At 40.5% G+C, this 19,411-nt stretch overlaps 1 protein-coding gene across 1 annotated transcript; it reads right to left on the bottom strand.

Annotated features, from left to right (window-relative positions):
• Positions 1–16,819: 16,819 nt before the first annotated feature.
• On the bottom strand, positions 16,820–18,719 carry LOC113357067 (protein RADIALIS-like 3). Its single transcript, XM_026600333.1, has 2 exons — positions 18,220–18,719; positions 16,820–17,048 (listed from the first exon to the last, which is right to left on the bottom strand). The coding sequence occupies exons 1-2, from the start codon at positions 18,486–18,488 to the stop codon at positions 17,021–17,023; spliced, it is 297 nt and encodes a 98-aa protein (XP_026456118.1). The 5' UTR covers positions 18,489–18,719; the 3' UTR covers positions 16,820–17,020.
• Between the last annotated feature and the right edge of the window lie 692 nt (positions 18,720–19,411).

The following is a 19,411-nucleotide window of genomic DNA, read 5'->3' as shown; positions in this document are numbered from 1 at the left end:
GCAAAATTAATTAATAAAAATATTTATTCTTGAAAACAATGAAAATACAGAATATGGGATAAAATGTATAATTAATGCATAAAAGATGAGTTAAATGCCAACAAAAAGGGATAAATATATACATATTTGGCACTCATCAAATACCCCCAAACCTGAATTTTACTTGTCCTCAAGTAAAACAAAACTAAGGAAATCCTAACTATACCACTGTCGCTGGTCTCTCGAATGCATTTAGCGTATGCACTAAGCCTTTTAAACCACTAAGTGTCCCTAGTGGACGAGTTGAAGTCTCGTGAAGGTTTGCTTAGAACGTACCTACAAAGTTCTAGGTCAAAATATAAGCTCAGATTCCATCAAATGTGACATGTGCAAAACAGTTTAAGCTCACAGCAAAATGGAGATGTCAATCTAGCTATCGAAGGCACAATCCTAGCACTGATAAAAAAGACATGTGATAAGAGTGTAAAGTGTATCTACACATGTGTAAAGAAAGATCTGAAGTATGACTACTAATCACCAAGAGATAGTTTCTCAGGCTAAGAACTGAGGTCGAAATCTAGCTAGCTGTCCGGACTTTACGAGAATTGTGAATGAGTTGGAGGTATTTCACAATTACTCGCGTTGTACATCAATGGCATACACCCTCCTTGCTTATTACAAAAACAACAAAATGACTATTTACATGACTCTTATTTACATTGACTCTCTTTTATTTTTGGAACAAGAGATGATGGAATTGATAAATACTTGATTTTTTTGTATTTTTCTGATTTTTTTTTTTTTTTTTTTTTTTCTGAATATACATCGTTTTTTTTTTTTTTTTTTTTTTTTTTTTTTTTTTTTTTTAGAACAAACATTTTGATATACAAAAGGAAACAAAAGATTACATGACACTTTGCAAGAGGTAGCCCTTTTTGATGCACCCAGTTAAATTCGATGGTTGTCTTTCTTAATGTAACCTCCACCTTCTATCCCAACCAACCAAAGAACAAGCTAGTCAAGTTTCGTTCAGTATTCTAAAGTGATTGGCAATCGTAACTTCCTATCAAACACCTTGAAGATCGAGGCCATACATGTATTGGTAGATCGTGCGCGTGCAAATTTCTTATCACTATGTGAATTGTGCTAGAATCAGGGTGCCTAAATATCTAGACTAAGACTCCTAATAAAAATACATATTTGCACAAGAGTCAACATTTCAAGGTAAATGAGCTCCATTTTTATGATTTTTTCATTTTTTAATTTTTTTTGAATTTTGATTTTTAATTTTTTTGGAATTTTTCAATTTTTTCAAAAAGAAGGAGTTCGTTTTCAATTATAGCATTATCATGGTATCTACTCTATACCCCCAAACCTAAACTAAACATTGTCCTCAATGTTTCAAAATATGGAAAGAATTATAAAACAATATATGAAGAGGAACATGCTGAGTAGAGTAAAAGGAGAGAGAATACCCGATTGTACGGTGGTAGCTCGATTAAAACTCCGTTATTTCAAGGCAAAAATCCATCATATTAGGAGTCACAATGGATGAGCACAAAATATACAAAAGGAAATTTAACTAACACATTATCTACAAGAAAATTTGGTTTTTAATGGGATTGGACTTTTTGGAAAAATTTGGTTTTGTTGGGAAACATTTGGTTTTGATGGGAAAACAAATTTTGGTTTTTAGGGAAAATTTGGAAAACTTTTGGTTATTTAGGGAAAGAGTGGACCAGTTTAGTCCACATAGACTGGGTCCTCCAGGTTGGTTGTTTCAATGTCGGGTGGAAATGGCTCAAGGAATGGCTTTAATCTCTGCCCGTTGACTTTGAAAACGTTCTTGTTGGAGATCCTCCAGCTCTACAGCTCCATGAGGAAAAACTGTGCGTACTAGGTACGGACCCTTCCATCTGGAACGCAGTTTTCCTGGAAAAAGATGTAATCGGGAGTCATACAGCAAGACTTTCTGACCAGGAGTGAAGGATTTGCGTAGAATACGCTTGTCATGAAACATCTTCATCTTCTGCTTGTACAGCTTGGCACTGTCATAAGCCTCATTTCTCAATTCTTCCAACTCGTTGAGTTGAAGTTTCCTTTGAATTCCAGCTTCGTCCAGAGAAAAGTTCAGCTCTTTGATTGCCCAGTAGGCACGATGTTCTAATTCCACAGGTAGATGGCACGGCTTTCCATACACTAGACGATAGGGGGACATGCCAATTGGTGTCTTATAAGCTGTTCTATAGGCCCACAAAGCATCATTCAATCTCAATGACCAATCTTTCCTGGACGGGTTGACCGTCTTCTCCAGAATGTGCTTAATTTCCCTATTAGACACTTCCACTTGTCCACTAGTCTGAGGGTGGTACGGAGTAGCAACCTTGTGAGTTATGCCATACTTGCGTACTAAAGACTCAAAGTACTTGTTACGAAAATGTGAACCGCCGTCACTGATGATAGCTCTAGGGGTACCAAAACGTGAAAATATGTTCTCCTTTAGAAATGAAAGTACCACCTTGTGGTCATTTGTTCTGGTTGCTATGGCTTCTACCCACTTAGAAACGTAATCAACTGCGACTAGGATGTACAACTTGCTGTCAGACATGGGAAATGGACCCATGAAGTCTATCCCCCAAACATCAAAAATCTCCACAATCAAAATGGGGTTCAATGGCATCATGTTTCTCCTCGAAATGCTTCCTAGCTTTTGACAGCGTTCACAAGCAACACAATAATCATGGCAATCCTTGAACAATGATGGCCAATAGAATCCACACTGCAAGATCTTTGCAGGTTTTCTTGGCACTGAAATGGCCTCCACATGCTTGGTCATGACAGAAAGATATCACATCTTTCTGTTCAGTGTTGGGGACACATCTCCTAATGATTTGGTCTGGACAGTACTTAAACAAATATGGGTCATCCCAAAGGAAATGTTTGACTTCAGCCAGGAATTTAGAGCGGTCTTGTCTCGACCAACGTGAGGGCATCCTACCTGTAGCGAGGTAGTTAACAATATCAGCAAACCAAGGAAGGTCTGAGATAGACATCAGCTGTTCATCTGGGAATGATTCTCTAATCAGCTCAATTCATCAATAGACTCTAAAGTTAATCTAGACAAATGATCAGCAACCACATTCTCACAACCTTTCTTATCACGGATTTCGAGATCGAATTCCTGTAATAAGAGTATCCATCGAATAAGGCGAGCTTTAGCATCCTTCTTGGAAAGAAGATACTTCAAAGCCGCATGGTCTGTGTATATGATGATCTTAGACCCTATCAGATAAGATCTAAACTTGTCTAATGCGAAAACGACGGCAAGCAATTCCTTCTCGGTAGTTGAATAATTGAGTTGGGCATCATTAAGGGTTTTGCTAGCATAGTATATCACATATGGTAGTCTATCAACTCGCTGTCCTAAAACAGCACCAACAGCATAATCAGAGGCATCACACATAAGTTCGAACGGAAGCTTCCAATCGGGTGGTCGGACTATAGGAGCGGTGGTGAGAAGGGTTTTTAATTCCTCCCATGCCTTCACACAGCAGCATCGAAATTGAAGGCAACATCTTTGGAGAGAAGACTGCACAGAGGTCTGGAGATTTTGCTGAAATCTTTGATGAATCGCCGGTAAAAACCAGCATGACCTAGAAATGATCTGATCTCCTTCACAGAGCAAGGTTGTGGTAGATGTTGAATGAGGTCAACTTTAGCTTTATCCACTTCAATTCCTTTTTCTGAGATGATGTGTCCTAGAACTATTCCTGAATTCACCATAAAATGGCATTTTTCCCAATTTAGAACAAGGTTCTTTTCTTTACATCTGGATATCACGAGGGCAAGATGCTTCAAACATTCGTCAAACGAGGAACCAAAAACAGAGAAATCATCCATAAAGATCTCGAGAAAACTATCTATCATGTCAGAAAAAATGCTCATCATGCAACGCTGAAAAGTAGCAGGTGCATTACACAACCCGAAGGGCATACGTCTATAAGCAAACGTCCCAAATGGACACGTGAATGTAGTTTTTTCCTGATCTTCGGAGCAATGTGAATTTGGTTATAACCGGAAAAGCCATCTAGAAAACAGTAGTGACTGTGTCCAGACACACGTTCTAGCATTTGGTCAATGAAAGGGAGCGGGAAGTGATCCTTCCTTGTTACTGTGTTCAACTTCCTGTAGTCGATGCATACTCGCCATCCTGTGGTTGTACGAGTAGGGACTAATTCATTCTTGTCGTTCTGAACAACAGTAATGCCTGACTTCTTAGGCACAACTTGAATGGGACTAACCCATTTGCTATCGGGAATTGGGTATATGATACCCGCATCAAGTAGTTTCAGGATCTCTCCTTTGACTACATCTCTCATGTTAGGATTAAGTCTCCTTTGCATTTCCCTCGATGGTTTGGCATTCTCTTCAAGGTTAATGTGGTGCATGCAAATGGTGGGACTAATTCCTTTGAGATCTGAGATGGTCCATCCTAAGGCCTCTTTGTGTTCCTTAAGTACTTCTAAAAGCTTACTTTCCTGTTCCGTGTCTAAACATGATGAAATAATGACAGGTAAAGTATCAGAAGAACCTAGGAATGCGTACTTCAACGTACTAGGCAATGTTTTCAATTCAAGCTTGGGTGGCTCAACAATGGATGGAATAAGCTTGGAATCAGAATAGGGTGGTTCCACTTCATATTTCCTTTCAGTGACGTCCATTTGAGGTACAGATTCGAGCAGAGATAGGACGTCACTACAGTATGCATCATCATAGAATCAGGGTTAAAGTTCTCCATACATGCTTGAAAGGGGTCGACGGATAGAATGTTAGTCAACGAATCTTGCATTAATCCTTCAATCATATTAACTTCATGCACATCATCATCATCAAGATTCACAGGTTGTTGACTAATATCGAACACATTCAATTCTACCGTCATGTTACCAAAAGACAGTTTCAACACTCCATTCCGACAGTTGATGATCGCGTTGGACGTAGCCAAGAAAGGACGTCCTAAGATGACAGGAATGTGACAGTCTGGGTTTTGTACAGGTTGAGTGTCTAAGACAATGAAGTCTACGGGAAAATAGAATTTGTCAACCTTGATCAAAACATCTTCGACCACTCCACGAGGAATCTTGACAGATCGGTCTGCCAGTTGTAGAGTGATAGATGTTGGTTTCAACTCCCCAAGACCTAACTGCTCATAAACAGAATATGGCAGTAGGTTAACACTTGCACCTAGGTCTAATAACGCTTTATTGACCGTGTGTTCTCCTATAGTGCAAGAAATTGTTGGACATCCTGGATCCCTAAACTTGGGTGGAGTTTTGTTCAGAATGATGGAACTCACCTGCTCAGCTAAGAAAGCACGTTTTTGCACATTGAGCTTGCGCTTTTGAGTACACAAGTCTTTGAGGAATTTGGCATAAGCAGGGATTTGCTTGATTGCTTCAAGAAAAGGAATGTTGATGTTGACTCTCTTGAACAGATCTAACATCTCATTGTAATGGGTACTTTTCTGTTGATAGATCAATCTTTGAGGAAATGGGCAACAGGAGATGAGTTGGCAAAGGGACATTCACAGCAGTAGAATTGTCAGATTTTCCAACTTGCTCAGATTCTTTGGTTTTCTGGGGTTGTGGAGACACGTGGAATTTGTATCAGATTCATTAGGTTCGCCCACGTTGTTCTCGATGACTTTACCACTTCGGAGGGTGGTAATGGCATGGATTTGATCAGGTGAGGTTTCAGTGCAGGATGTTGTGCCTGTTTGAAATATCCTCTTTGGATTTTGTTGGGGTTGGCTCGGAAGTTTACCCTTTTCTCTCTCACATATTTGATCCATCTTTTGATCTAGATTTTTCTGACTTTGCATCAAACTCTGGAACATTTCCTCTAGGGTGGATAATCTCTTGTCGGTATTGTGTTGAGGATATGATTGTTGTTGAGAGTTTGATTGTTGTTGAGGGTTTCTCGGGTGTTGATAACCTTGATTGTTCTGATATCCCTGATTGTTTTGATAGCTCTGATTGGGTTGAGATGGTCCTCCTTGAGTGGGTCCTTTTGACCATGAAAAGTTAGGGTGGTTTCTCCATCCTGGATTGTAGGTCTGTGAATAAGGGTTATGCTCTGGTTTTGAAACATGGCATGTGCCTGTTCAAGCCTAGACTCCTGGACTGCAAGCAAATGGACAATTTTGGAATTGATGGTTGGGGTCGTTACAAGCAGCACAAACAGACGAAGCGACATGTTCTCGGAGAGTGGTGGAAGGTTTTGAATTTTTATGTAGTTCTAACTCTTCTAATCTCCTAACTATTGATGCCATGTTTGCTCTCCCTCAAAATCCGCTTCAATCCTAAAAGCCTTTGCTTCGGATGTAGTCTTTCTGGTTTCACGGATGGATTCCCACTGTTGCGTCTTTTCAGCTACTTCAATCAAGAAGTCCCAAGACGCGTCAGCAGTTTTATCTACGAATAGACCATTACACATCGACTCAACCGTTGTTCGGGTGGACACATCTAGACCTTCATACAAAATTTGCACAAGTCTCCATTTTTCAAAACCATGATGGGGACATTGGAGCAATAATTCATTGAATCTCTCCAGGTATCTAGCTAAGGTCTCACCTTCTAATTGCACAAAGCTATTCAGACTTTGACGAATTGTCGCAGTCTTGTGGTTCGGGAAAAACTTTTTGAAAAACTCCTTTATGAGGTCATCCCATGTCATGATGGATTGAGGCTGTAAAGCATAGAGCCAGGCCTTTGCCTTATCTTTCAGGGAAAAGGAAAAAGCCTTAACTTCAGGGTTTCGTCGGTCATTTGAGTGAAACGCAGAGTTCCACAAATTTCCTCGAATTCTCTCACGTGGTGGTACGGGTTTTCATTCTCAACACCTCTAAAAATAGGAAGCATCTGTATTGTGCTTGATTTCAGCTCATAATGGCCATTAGCCTCGGGCAGCAAATACAAGAAGGTTGACTGGCTCTAGTTGGGTACATATAATCCTTGAGGGTACGGGTTCTCCCATTGTTTCTGGTTGATCTGGACTGTCTCCCTCAGAACTTAGAATTTCGATAGGTTCGTCTGGGTTAATTCTAACAAGTCTGTTTGTCTGGTCTCTGTAGGTCACAATCATGTCCTAGTAGGTACCTTAACTAACATGTTGGTCAGACAGAGCAATCGGAAACAATTTGGCCCAAGGGTTATGAAGATTTGGTTTATGGGTTTTGGTTTAAGAAGGGATTGTTTTTGGAAAAAGGGGGAAAATTTTGAACTAAACCTAGCATAAATTATCACAACTCATAAAAGAAAAAAAAACAATAATAATAATTAAACAAACCCATAAAAGAAAAAAGAAAAATAAAAGAAAAATAAAAAAAAAAAAAAAAAAAAAATATTACATCCCAAATAATAAAAAAAGAAAAAGAAAATAAAAATTATTACAACCCAAATAAATAATTAAATAATTATTACAAGCCCAAATTTGAATTTAAATGAGGCCCAAGTGGGTTAACTCATGGGTTAGGCTTACTTGTTTTTGGAGGGAAGCCCAAAAATAGGCTTTTAGTCCCCTTTTAGTTGCAAGGCCCAGTTGGGCTTTAGGATCGTCCTAGCAGCTCACGTCCAAGCCCAGCAGAAGCAGCGAAGCCCAAGAGCAGAAGCAGCAACGAAGCCCAGCAGCGAAGACCACGAGCCCAGCAACAAAAGGAGGCAGAGCCCAGCAGCACTTGGTGAAGCCCAATTCAGAAAAGTACAAGCCCACTAGAAGAGGGCAGAGCCCAGCAGCTTCACTTCAGTTGGCAGCCCAGCAGCTTCACTTGGCAGCAGCAGTTGCTTTGGTTCACCAGCAGCAGCAACAGCAACAGCAGCAGCAGACTTTGGCTTGGCAGCAGCAGCAACAGCAACAGCAGCAGCAGACTTTGGCTTGGCAGCAACAGCACAGCACAGCTTGGCAGAGAAGGCACCAGCACCAGCAGCAACAACAGCAACAGCAACAGCAGCAGCAACAGCAGCAGCAGGCTTTGCAGCAGGCTTTGCAGCAGGCTTGGCAGCAACAACAAATAATGCACAGCTCCAGCAGCAGTTAGCAAGTGAACAAGATAGCAATGAACACACACAACTATGCAAGCACAACAAGGCCACAACAGCTATGAAAACTTCAAAAATATGGCAGCCAGCTCCCCGGCAGCGGCGCCAAAAACTTGGTGTGATGATAAAGATGCACACAATATGCTTGCAAGTATACAAGGTCAATATTTGTAGTAAAAGAGTGAATAGGGGTTTGTCCACAGGGAGAGGAGCATATGAGAAGTTTTCCTAACTAAGATGTGTAATAAGCTAAGGGCAGGCAAGGTTTCAGGCAGAGAAATAAGAACACAAGGTAAGGCAATAGAGAAGCAGGCTAAGAACCAAAGCAGGGAAAGATAAGCAAAGAACCAAAAATGCAGGAAAGGCAATAAAGAAGCAGTTAAGAAAAGCAACAAACAACCAAGGCTTGGCAGCCAAGGGCAAGAGGCAGGATTGTGTTCAGTGCACTGACTTCAGTGCACAATAGTTATAAAATGCAAGAAAATGAAAGGCAAGAAAAGTAACAGGTGATACAAGCATACAAGACTGAAATTAAAAGTGACTGAAATTAAGATTGATTAAAAGAGAAGTGGTGGGCAAGCCAAAGCATATGATCCACCTTGTATCCTAATCAAGTGACATGGTCTAGGTTAAGTTCAATCCTAAGCATACAACTAGAAATGAAAGAACACCAACTTGCTCACTAGTCTACCCCTAGCATTGGCTGTCTTTTGACAGTACAGCCAATCACAGGCTCTATGAGCATTGGCCTCTCTCAAATACACATTCACAACACAGCAACAGGAAGTAACCAACTAGCTCATTCACACTTGACAGTGCACAAGGCTTCACTGAGCCTTGTCCTGAAGATGATTAGCTCATGCTAACCATGAAGTGACAACATGCATACACTAACATAGATAATTCATACATAACTAGCACATATCAGATAATTCAACACATAAGCAACTTGCACTGTTAACTGAGAAGAACACTGAAAAATAAAATTTGAACCAATTCTCTACTGGCTAGTCCAGAGAGGTAAATAGTGTCTCTCTAATGCTTCCCCCAACACCAATTTATACCCATTACACAAAATTAGGTTTTCCCCCAATTTTCCCCAAAGTCAGTAGAACTAGGGTTTGGTGAAATTGATTTACCTACTGTTGATGAGATACTCGCTCCATCTCGTCGACCCAATCTTCTCCTGCTTCTTCTCGTTCCTCTCGAGCTCCAATTGATGCTTTAATCATCATTTATATCACCAATTTCTCACCTAGGGTTTCAGGCAGAGAGATGAGAAATTGAGGTTGTAAATGATGATTAAAGAGATGGTACGTGATGGGTTTAGGTAGAATAGAGTTGGGGAGAAATTAGTGGAGTGATTTGGGGGCGTCAGGGAGAGGTGGTGATGATGGTGGTGCGGCAGTGAAGAAGGTGGTTCTGCAGCAGGGTAATGGCGGAGAAGAAAGGGTCGATGGTTTGGGAGAGAAGGGTGTTTGGTTAGGTGATGGGTTCGGTCGCTAGGGTGTGAGGCGGCTTCATCCAATCTTGATGTTGTGACTGAGTCACTGTGCGAGCTGGTAGATAGATCGGACGGTGATGTGAAGTGAAGATTGTAGAGACCGTCAGATTTTTTGATACAACGAAGTTAACGGCTCTAGATGGGGTTAGGTGTTGTAGTGTAAGGCGGAGATATCAAACGTTGATGAACAGCAAGGGAGCGACCGTTGGATTCAACTACCATCTAATCTGAAGGCTTGGAATTTCAGCGCTGTGGCTTGGCAGAGACTTCAGATTTTGATGCTCTATGAAGGGCGACCATCGGATGCTTCTGGGACTGATCTGACGGCGAGAACGGAGGCGCTTTTGTGTGTAGAAAATGAGGTTGTGCGCACCATTCTTCGCGGCTTCCTTGCGTAATTTCTCCCGGCTTTTCACTACTTTTCTGCTCTTTTCGCTCCGCGACTCATCCGAACTTTATTTATTACCTAAAAATGCAAAATTAATTAATAAAAATATTTATTCTTGAAAACAATGAAAATACAGAATATGGGGTAAAATGTAGAATTAATGCATAAAAGATGAGTTAAATTGCCAACAAAAAGGGATAAATATATACATTATTTGGCACTCATCAAATACAAGTCCACAATCAGTTATAAGCTCAGCTGGGTTTAAACCCAGAGTCCAAAATACAAGTCCAATGAAAGAATTTAAACAAGCCCACACAAAATAAATACAAGCCCACAAATTAAACAAACAAGCCCAAAAATAATTAATTACAAACCCAAAATAGAGAATAAAAAGCCCAAAAAATTGGGTTAATTATTACAAGCCCACAATTAAAGAATTTGGAAGCCCACAGGTGGGTTCTTAATGGAATGGGTTTAGGCTTACCTTTTTAGCACAGCCCAGCTGCTCTGATATTGTTGCAAAAACCCAGTTGGGTTTTGGTTCTTTTCCTTGGTGGCGTCCCAGCAGAGGAAAAACAGGTTCAGAACAGCAGGTCCAACAGCAAATGAAGTGAAGCAGATGCAGATGCAAATGCTATGAAATGAAATACAAAATAGCTAAAGAAAAACACAGATAAAACACAACACCAATCCCCGGCAACGGCGCCAAAAACTTGGTAGGCTTCTAAAAGGTCCTAAAAATTATCCCCGGCCAAAAACTTGGTGGGCCCGGAGATATGTATAAAATTAAGCGCAATGAAAACGCGGGCCTACAGTAATACCGCAAGTGCACGGTCGTCGGTTGTAGCTCGTGCAAGTACGGGTCGATCCACAGAGATCGGGAGTGTTTTGTAGTGTTTAGCTATTTGGGCTCTAAATTGTTGTTGGGCTTTGGGTACCAATGGACTTATGGGCTTAGTGGGTTTTGTACCTTTGAGCTTTGGGCTTTGATTGAGCTTTGGGCTCAATTTCACCCTAACAGTGAAGTGGTCTTTCACAGTAATTGGGCTTTGGGCTTCTGGAATGAAATGTACTGGGCTTGGTTATTGAACTGGGCTATGGGCTTGAGTGCACAGCAGAGCAGATGCAAGCAGTAGCAGCTGCAGGGGAAGGGGAGCAGCAGCAGCAACAGGGTTGCAGCAGCAGCAGCACAAGGCAAAGAAGAAGGAAAGCAGCAGTACTGCAGCAGCAACTGCACAAGGCACAGAGGGCAGGCAACAACATGGCAAAAGCAACAGCACAAGGGCTTCTGGCTTAGCAGCAAAAGAGGAGTGTAAACAGTGGCTCTAGGCCAAATTGGAAGCAAACCAGAGAACAAAAGAATGGCAAAAACAGCAAAGATTAAACAGACTAAAAACTAAACAGCAAAGAACTAAACAACAATCAGAGAATAGTGCAAGTGAACCAAGGCCTAAGCCAAGGGCAGGGATGTGGAGAAGCTAACAGAGGAAAGCTAAGGCAAGAATACAGGCAAACAAAAATGGAATGGCAAGATAATCAGCTTGCTATGAGCACTGATTTCTTCCATTACTCAATCAGTTCAATGCTTCAAAGGTAACTAGCCTAGCATACCATCACTTCATGATAATGAATTGAAACACAGTGAGCATTTAAACTAACAAAGGCACATTAAACAGAGTAAACACTTAACATGATTAACATTAACAGGAACATAACAGGAAATTAAAAGTATGCATATCAACAGGAACATAACAATCATGAACATAAATGAAATTGAACTGAAATTAAAAACATTAACAGGACATGAACAGTGCATGAAACAGCACAAAATTGAAAAGAGAAAAAAACATTAACAGGACATGAAAGTCCTGGATGCTGGCTATTCCAAGCATAGTCTTTACATCACACCCACAAGGCTATTTATAGTCCACAACACAATTAGGGTTCTACTCATTTTCCCAAAATAACAGTAGGCTAGGGTTTGTGATTACTCACCCAATTTGACACAACCACTCCATTTTGATGTCGACCCATGCTTCTATTTGTCCTCCTCTACCTCTCCATGCCTTCAATTTCTCTCTAGCACACGTTAATCCATCAACCCATAACCTAGGGTTTAGGTTAGGTAATAAGTTGATGGGATAAAGGGCTAGAAGGATGGGGGAAGCTATCAATCACGTGTAGGATGATAGGGTGGCAGTGTGTGAGCTCGAGGTGGTTGTGGCAGGGCGTTTGGTGGCGCGGCAGGGTGATGGTGATGGAGTTGTTGCAGAGGAGCTCTCTGCAGACGGAGTGGAGGAGAAGAGCTCGATGTTTTTGGGAGAAGGGTGCGTTTGGGTAGCTGGTATAGGATTTGGTGCTCCAGTGTGTGGCGGCTTCATCGATTTTTGATGTTCAGCGAGACTAAGCCGTGAGATGTGGAGCTGGTAGGCAGATCAGATGGTGATGCGGAGGCAAGCGAGGAGCGACCGTCCGATGAAGGGATACAACGAAACGAACGGTGCTAGATTAGGTTAGGTGCTGTAGTGTAAGGCGGAGATATCAAACTTTGATGAACAGCAAGGGAGCATCCGTTGGATTCAACTACCATCTAATCTGAAGGCTTGGAATTTCAGCGCTGTGGTGCTTGGCAGAGACTTCAGATTTTGATGCTCTATGAAGGAGCGACCGTCGGATGCTTCTGAGAACTGATCTGATGGCTGAGAACGGAGGCGTTTTTGTGTGTGGAAAATGAGGTTGTGCGCACCATTCTTCGCGGCTTCCTTGCGTGATTTCTCCCGACTTTTCACTACTTTTCTGCTCTTTTTGCTCCGCGACTCATCCGAACTTTATTTATTACCTAAAAATGCAAAATTAATTAATAAAAATATTTATTCTTGAAAACAATGAAAATACAGAATATGGGATAAAATGTAGAATTAATGCATAAAAGATGAGTTAAATGCCAACAAAAAGGGATAAATATATGCAATATTTGGCACTCATCATTACGCCAACCAAGCCAGATAATGTTCCACAAAGCATTGGGATTGATGTGGCCACTGAAACTGATGTTGCCACACCACATTGGAGTCTAACACCAATGTGCCAAAATCTAGTGACCATGGCTACGCCAGGCGCTACTTGCACCATCGCGCCGCTGGCATGCACAGGCTATGCCAGCCATTCCATCGTGCCACTGGCATGCACTAACTATGCCAGCCATGCAGCAGTGCCACTGGCATGCGCTAAAGGCACCACTGTACCATTATCAGGCGCCAACAAGATGTGGCCATAATCAATGGCTGCCCTTCCTCATGAGATGCAATCTCGTCCATCCTAGTTCGCCACCGAACTGACAGACTTGTAGCAAGTTTTAGGCGACCAGCCGAGATGAGCCTAAATCTAGTGGCCATGGCTATGCCAGGCGCCACTTGCACCTCTGTGCCACTGACATGTACGAACTATGTCAGCCGTGCCGCAGTGCCACTGACATATGCTAAAAACGCCACTATGTCATTGGCAGGCATCAACATGGTGTGGCCATAATCTATGGCTACCCTTCCTCACGTGATATAATCTCGGCCGTCCAAGTTCGCTACCGAACTGACAGGCCTGGGGAAAGTTTTAGGCGACCAGCCAAGATGAGCCTAATAGCATTACATGCTATTTTCCTGCGGCAAGTCTCTTGACTTTGACTTGCCACACGTAGCAAACTGATACATGTTTTCCACGAAAACGCTCGAGACATCAAACATGTCACAAACTAGGGGGTAGTCATCATGGTATTGGTCTGGCGGTTTACAACGTGCGGCGTGCAATACGCCGTTACAAGAAAGTGTCATGAAGCGAGACGGTTAATGGTGGCAAGAAGTAACGGGTGTAAACAGATCCACCTCCTTCATCATGGAAGCACGGTTTCTGGCGGTTACACTCTTCCATCACTAAATCGCCGTTCCCACTTCCTACGAAACCAGGGTACGTTTTATTATGGCTTGTATAAATAGGTTTCACTTATTTCCACCAAAAGACAAGTTTTTGTCAGCAACAACATAGTATCCAGAAATCACCAAAGAATTGATAGCTTTCTGCAAGCCAGTTCCACTTTCTGATACAAGTCATAAAACAACCACACCTTCAGAATTAACCATTCTGGTCTCAACACTTTCTTTGCTTCCCTCCCTAAGACCAACCCTTCTCCTTCACTTTGTGACCGAAGCAAGCCTGGAACGACCATTTCTTAGTTTAGGACAGGATTGTACAGACTGATCTCTCGAATCAAAAGTACTCCCCTGCAGTGCATTGTTTAGGGTCTAGACTTGTTTCTCATCCACACACCCAAGTTTACCAAAAACAGCAGAAACAGTTTTCACCCACAAACAATTGGCGACCACAGTAGGAGATCAACTCTCGGTTGCAAATTCAATTACCAATTTCATTTTCATCCCAATTGGTCTTAGGCCAAATTCAAACCCATTTTCAATTTCCTAAATTTCTCAAGATGGTTGATCTTAGGAATGCTTCAGAAACCCTGAATCCCAATTTTACTTCTCCTAGCACCGAAAATACTCCACATGTTATCCCTGAATCTGTTCTTTCATTCAAAACCATTGTCGAGGCTATGAAGTCTCGATATTTAACAACTATTCATGATTTGACGAAAATCCTGAATGATATTGTCGAGAATCAAGCTACTATTGTCAAGACGCAAGACGGAGTATTTACGCTTTTGAAAGCGCTCACGGATCAACTGTCAAAGGAACCAACGCGTATTCATTTTGTGGGAAGCGTTATAAACCATTCATTTTGGATCAATGCTGATGGTGGTAGTCCTTTTTCCAAGATTCATGTTCCTACTCCTAGTGAGGAGGATGAAGCCTATGGTCACGCTGAATGGAAAGGTATCCTCCAAGCTAATTTGTATGCTCATGAAGATCAAAAGATGTTTCCTCAAGATCAGAAAGAAGACTTGTGGGATTTATCACGTTCTCATCAGAGTCCTCGCAATGAAAAGGTGATTTCATTATGTGCATCCTTCCTGGAAAATATCAATTCTCACATTGCATCAGAAGCTGCTAAGAGATCCGTTGTTGCTTTACTCAGTCGATCCGAACCGTTCCAGAATGAAGAAGCTCGTAAAGACGTTCAGGAAAGCAGGCGTCTTTCTAATAAAATTCCCAACCTCTAGTCAATCGCTAATGAAGGGAGAAAGAGAAAAACTACAGCAGCGGAACAACAACCCAAACGTGTGGCACCAGCGCATCAGATGTTATCATGGATAAAGCGATTAACCATATAATTTCAAAGAAACTCTATCATGTGCATCTAATTAGGTTCTAAAAATAGTTTATTGAATTCGGAGCGTCGAAAAACCTTAGGGTACCGAAATTGGAGTTGATCCGACAATCACAAATAAAGAAACAAATGAAAAAACAAATAACCCGGTCTAAACCGCGAACCGAACCGCCTGTCAGAATCGCGAACTGAATCGCCGGTCTGACCCGCGAACCGAACCGCCGGTCTGAACCGCGAACCGAACCACCGGTCTGAACCGCGAACCGAACCGTCGATCCTGGATCGGGTTGACTCGCCGATTTGACTCGGTTACTGTTCATCATCTTCTCCAAATTTCAGCAACGTACAGACGCGCATGGCCAACTTTGGGAGACGATATCTCACTCGTACAAGCTCTGAATCAAGCAAATAATATGTCAAATGAAAGGTATCAGAGAGAACTATCTATCTACATTAATTTTAATTAACATGGATCGACATATATACATCAAAACAATCATCAAACCACTGCTCACAAACATGATATAAAACTAGGGTTTTGCTATATCTCTCAAACCACACGTTCAAACGATACAAAACTTTCCAGGATATCATTTTAATCAATAATGAACATACCCAATTAAATGTTTCAAAGCAAAACACCCTTATCAAGATTCAAAATATTTATACATCCATTAGTGGTTTTTAGCCAAAAAACAACAAGAACCCTAATCATGATACTATCATGTTATCAGCAACTCTCAAGCAACCAAAGCAAGTTATATCAAGCACGAAAACGCATCAAACCAATAGCTCACGATACTAATATCAGAGATTATACGATTAAGCGGAAGAGGGTATCAGTTCCTACCTTGAACTTGAGCTCCGATTAGCAAGAACAAGCAGCAACAACAACAACAACAACAACGCTTCAACACGACGATCAGCAAGTACTACAATCTCCAAAGATGAGCTCATACTTGATTCACAGGCTAAGAACTTAAAACCTAATGGTAATTCTCTTTAGGGTTAGATTTACCACTTTTCTAATGGTAAACTTATGTATGATATCGGTGGGAATCACGTCACTACTCTACACACATGCAAGAGATGCTTATATAGGGTCCAAACCCTAAATGAATATGGAACCCTACCGGACTTGCCACATACAATATGGACGACCATATTCGGATCCAACCCGAATATCTAACACCCCCCAATGTGAATTTCTACTTCTCTAATAATCTTTTTCTTGTCCTTTTTTCTCTTATGGATGTATCCTACTGGGCTTGGGCTTGGGCTTGGGCTTCAGTCCCCTATGTTCCATGATGGGTTTATCCCACCTTTAGGTTTAGGGCTCCCTATCCTTGTTAAGGGGCAACTATTTTCATGTATCAACACATGTCCAACAATTTTCAGATACAATTAATTACTTTCTTTCTTCAATTTAATTTCCATATCTCTTGCATGATTAGAAAACCTATTTTTAGATCTCGATTAAGAATCTATGTATTCTGATTTTGGGATTGTATGATGTGTAATCATGGAGATCTGATCAGTTTGACGATGGGATTTTCAATTTATCTGTTAATCTTGTACACAAGCAGAGAATATAACATATTTGATTTATAGAAACTATTACAATAAAAAGGGAAGTTGCGAAAAACTAAAGATAAATTTGTTCTTCCAATTTGGGTTGTAAAATCAGTTGAAAAGACAAAAATCGGAACACAGTAAAACGTGGCATCTACATTCAGAAGATTTTTCCACTCAATTAGTAGTTTCCAACTTCAAACTTCAGTGGAGCTTTAGATATTTCATTGGCCTGTACAATTAAGAAAAGAAAGAAAAAAAAAAAGAAAAACCTTAGTTCACCGAAAAAAAACAGGATAAGAGAACCGCAATGAAAAGGCAATATGAATCTAACAAATAGACAAGACATAGACACTAAACAAATAAATCCTATGAATTAAAACATGTTAGAAATAAATGTGCAGAAATAAATGTGCAGAAATAAAAAATTGAGGAGGGCCCACAAGAATGATCTTATAGACGGTATAAGAGTCATTGCATGTGTATATATATATATATATATATATATATATATATATTATATAATTAGGATTTAGGTTTGCAAAATATATGACAAATTACATGTGAGCAAGTTTGATGCGGGATTAGATTTCATGTGGTCTTCTTTAGGATTAGGGACAAGATAAGAGGTTGAATGGAGTGTGGATATATGATTTTGGTGAATAAACAATTCATAGGATGAAATTCGATCGTTGTTAATGAGGTATCATTTTGCTTTAGGGTGTACCAATATCTTACCAAAATATGTTTTGTCTTTTATACAATTTGGTAAACCTCTGACAAAATGGTACCCTATTAGCAGCATTTGAACTTGGAAGGGATGATCTTTAGTTTTTACGAGGTAAAACTTAAACCATTTTTGGTGGACCATATATCTTTTCCATCTCTTGCGTATTTCTACAGCGGCCGAAGTAGGTTGAAGTGAGAAATATCCTCTCACTATACCGATTAAGATGAAAGATGATTATGAACGGATGGGAGGTTCAATCGATAACTTCTTTCTAAAAACTCTATTTGCTAGAAAAAAGATGGTATAATACCTATACCTAAGAGTCAATTGCATTCGTCTAACATTTGCGCCTCCTCGGGTCGTGAAAATTATTGCTTAGTGAATGTGCAACCAGTTAAATCTGCATGACCTGTTTTCATCTCCCATTATGGTTCCATGACAAAATTTACTTGCTATAAAAGTCTTTGTACTTGAGCAGAGAGGCGCCGTCACAATATATGTCTCACTACATGGGCGCATCGTGGACTGGTTGCATTCATTTAATAGGTTGGTTGAACAGATAAGAGTAGGATACTGGATATATGCATGGGAGCATATGTGAGAACAGAAACTAGTCCATGACGATGTGGTGTTTGTTTTTTGTTGTAAAAAATCTAGTAAAGTATAATAATACCTTTGTTCTTCATCAGCAAAGCCTTTCCCTACGCCAGTAGACTTGTAATTGGGAAAAGGGACTTGGCCTGATTCAATAAACTTGAGATCCTGAATAAGAATCTCATAATGTCTCTTCACTTCATCAGCCGATTTCCCTCCTACGGCCCTGGCAACATTATGCCAACGGTCAGGGGTGTCCTTGTCAAATAAAGCTAAAGCCTTTTCGAATGATTTGTTTTGCTTTGATGTCCATGATGAACTTGTGCTACTCATAGAGCTTGATGCCATTACTGTTGTGCAGAATGCAGAAGTGTTAGGAGAAATACTATGTAGAGATTTATGATGAGGGGAGGTTAGTTGAATTATAAAGAGAGAGAGGGAGAGGAGAAGGATGATTAAAGCTAAGCAATGAGAAGAAGGCTCTGAATATAAAATATATAAGGAAGGAGATTGAACTGCTTTAGTCAATAAAGACGCTCAATTGATATTAAAGGGGAATATGAGCAAGAGACTAATTGTGGAAGTTCCTTATATACAGGAGGTGAGAGGCGATGAGGGTGGTGGAAAGGACCTATAGTTGGCCGAATATATTTTCTTTCGCAAGAGGGTAGAATAAAGTGTGACTCGTTTTCTTTGGAACCACAAATGAATCATGACAATGAACAACAAGGGTGATGGGATAAACAGAATTTAGTATATCTCTACTTTTCATTTATTTACAGTTTAATCCTTATTCTCTATATATGTTTAGACCTTCCAGCAACTCATTAGTCATTATTAGATGGCTATAAACAAAACAATGAATCTCCGATGAGTAGGAAATGATTATCCTCCTTCCCTCGAGTTTGCTACCACAAAATGTTAAAAGCCCACTAAAACTTCAATTTTTTAATGTTTTTTTTTCTCTTTGCTGTTAATGACAGAAATATATCCCCTTGGTTTAAGTTGATAATAATGCATAATTAGATGCTACACCCAAGTGGTTAATTGTTTCCCATAGTATAGACTCTCTAATCCAGCTGATGCAAAGGAAAAGACAGAGCATTTTCTGCACAGTTCATTCCAAAAGACTGGTTCATGATAGGGTTCCAGTTTAATGATTTGTTTGTCTTCATACTATGTTTCCAAAAGAGCTTAGCTGGTTGTTTCAGACCGTACTATGATGATAAGAGTTTAGTCAACAGATGTTACTCTTTTAGTAAGACCATCTG

Source organism: Papaver somniferum, chromosome 3, assembly GCF_003573695.1.
Source record: "Papaver somniferum cultivar HN1 chromosome 3, ASM357369v1, whole genome shotgun sequence".
NCBI classification, from domain to species: Eukaryota; Viridiplantae; Streptophyta; class Magnoliopsida; order Ranunculales; family Papaveraceae; genus Papaver; species Papaver somniferum.
Note: the sequence above shows the minus strand (reverse complement) of the source record. Positions and strands in the feature narration are given on the sequence as shown.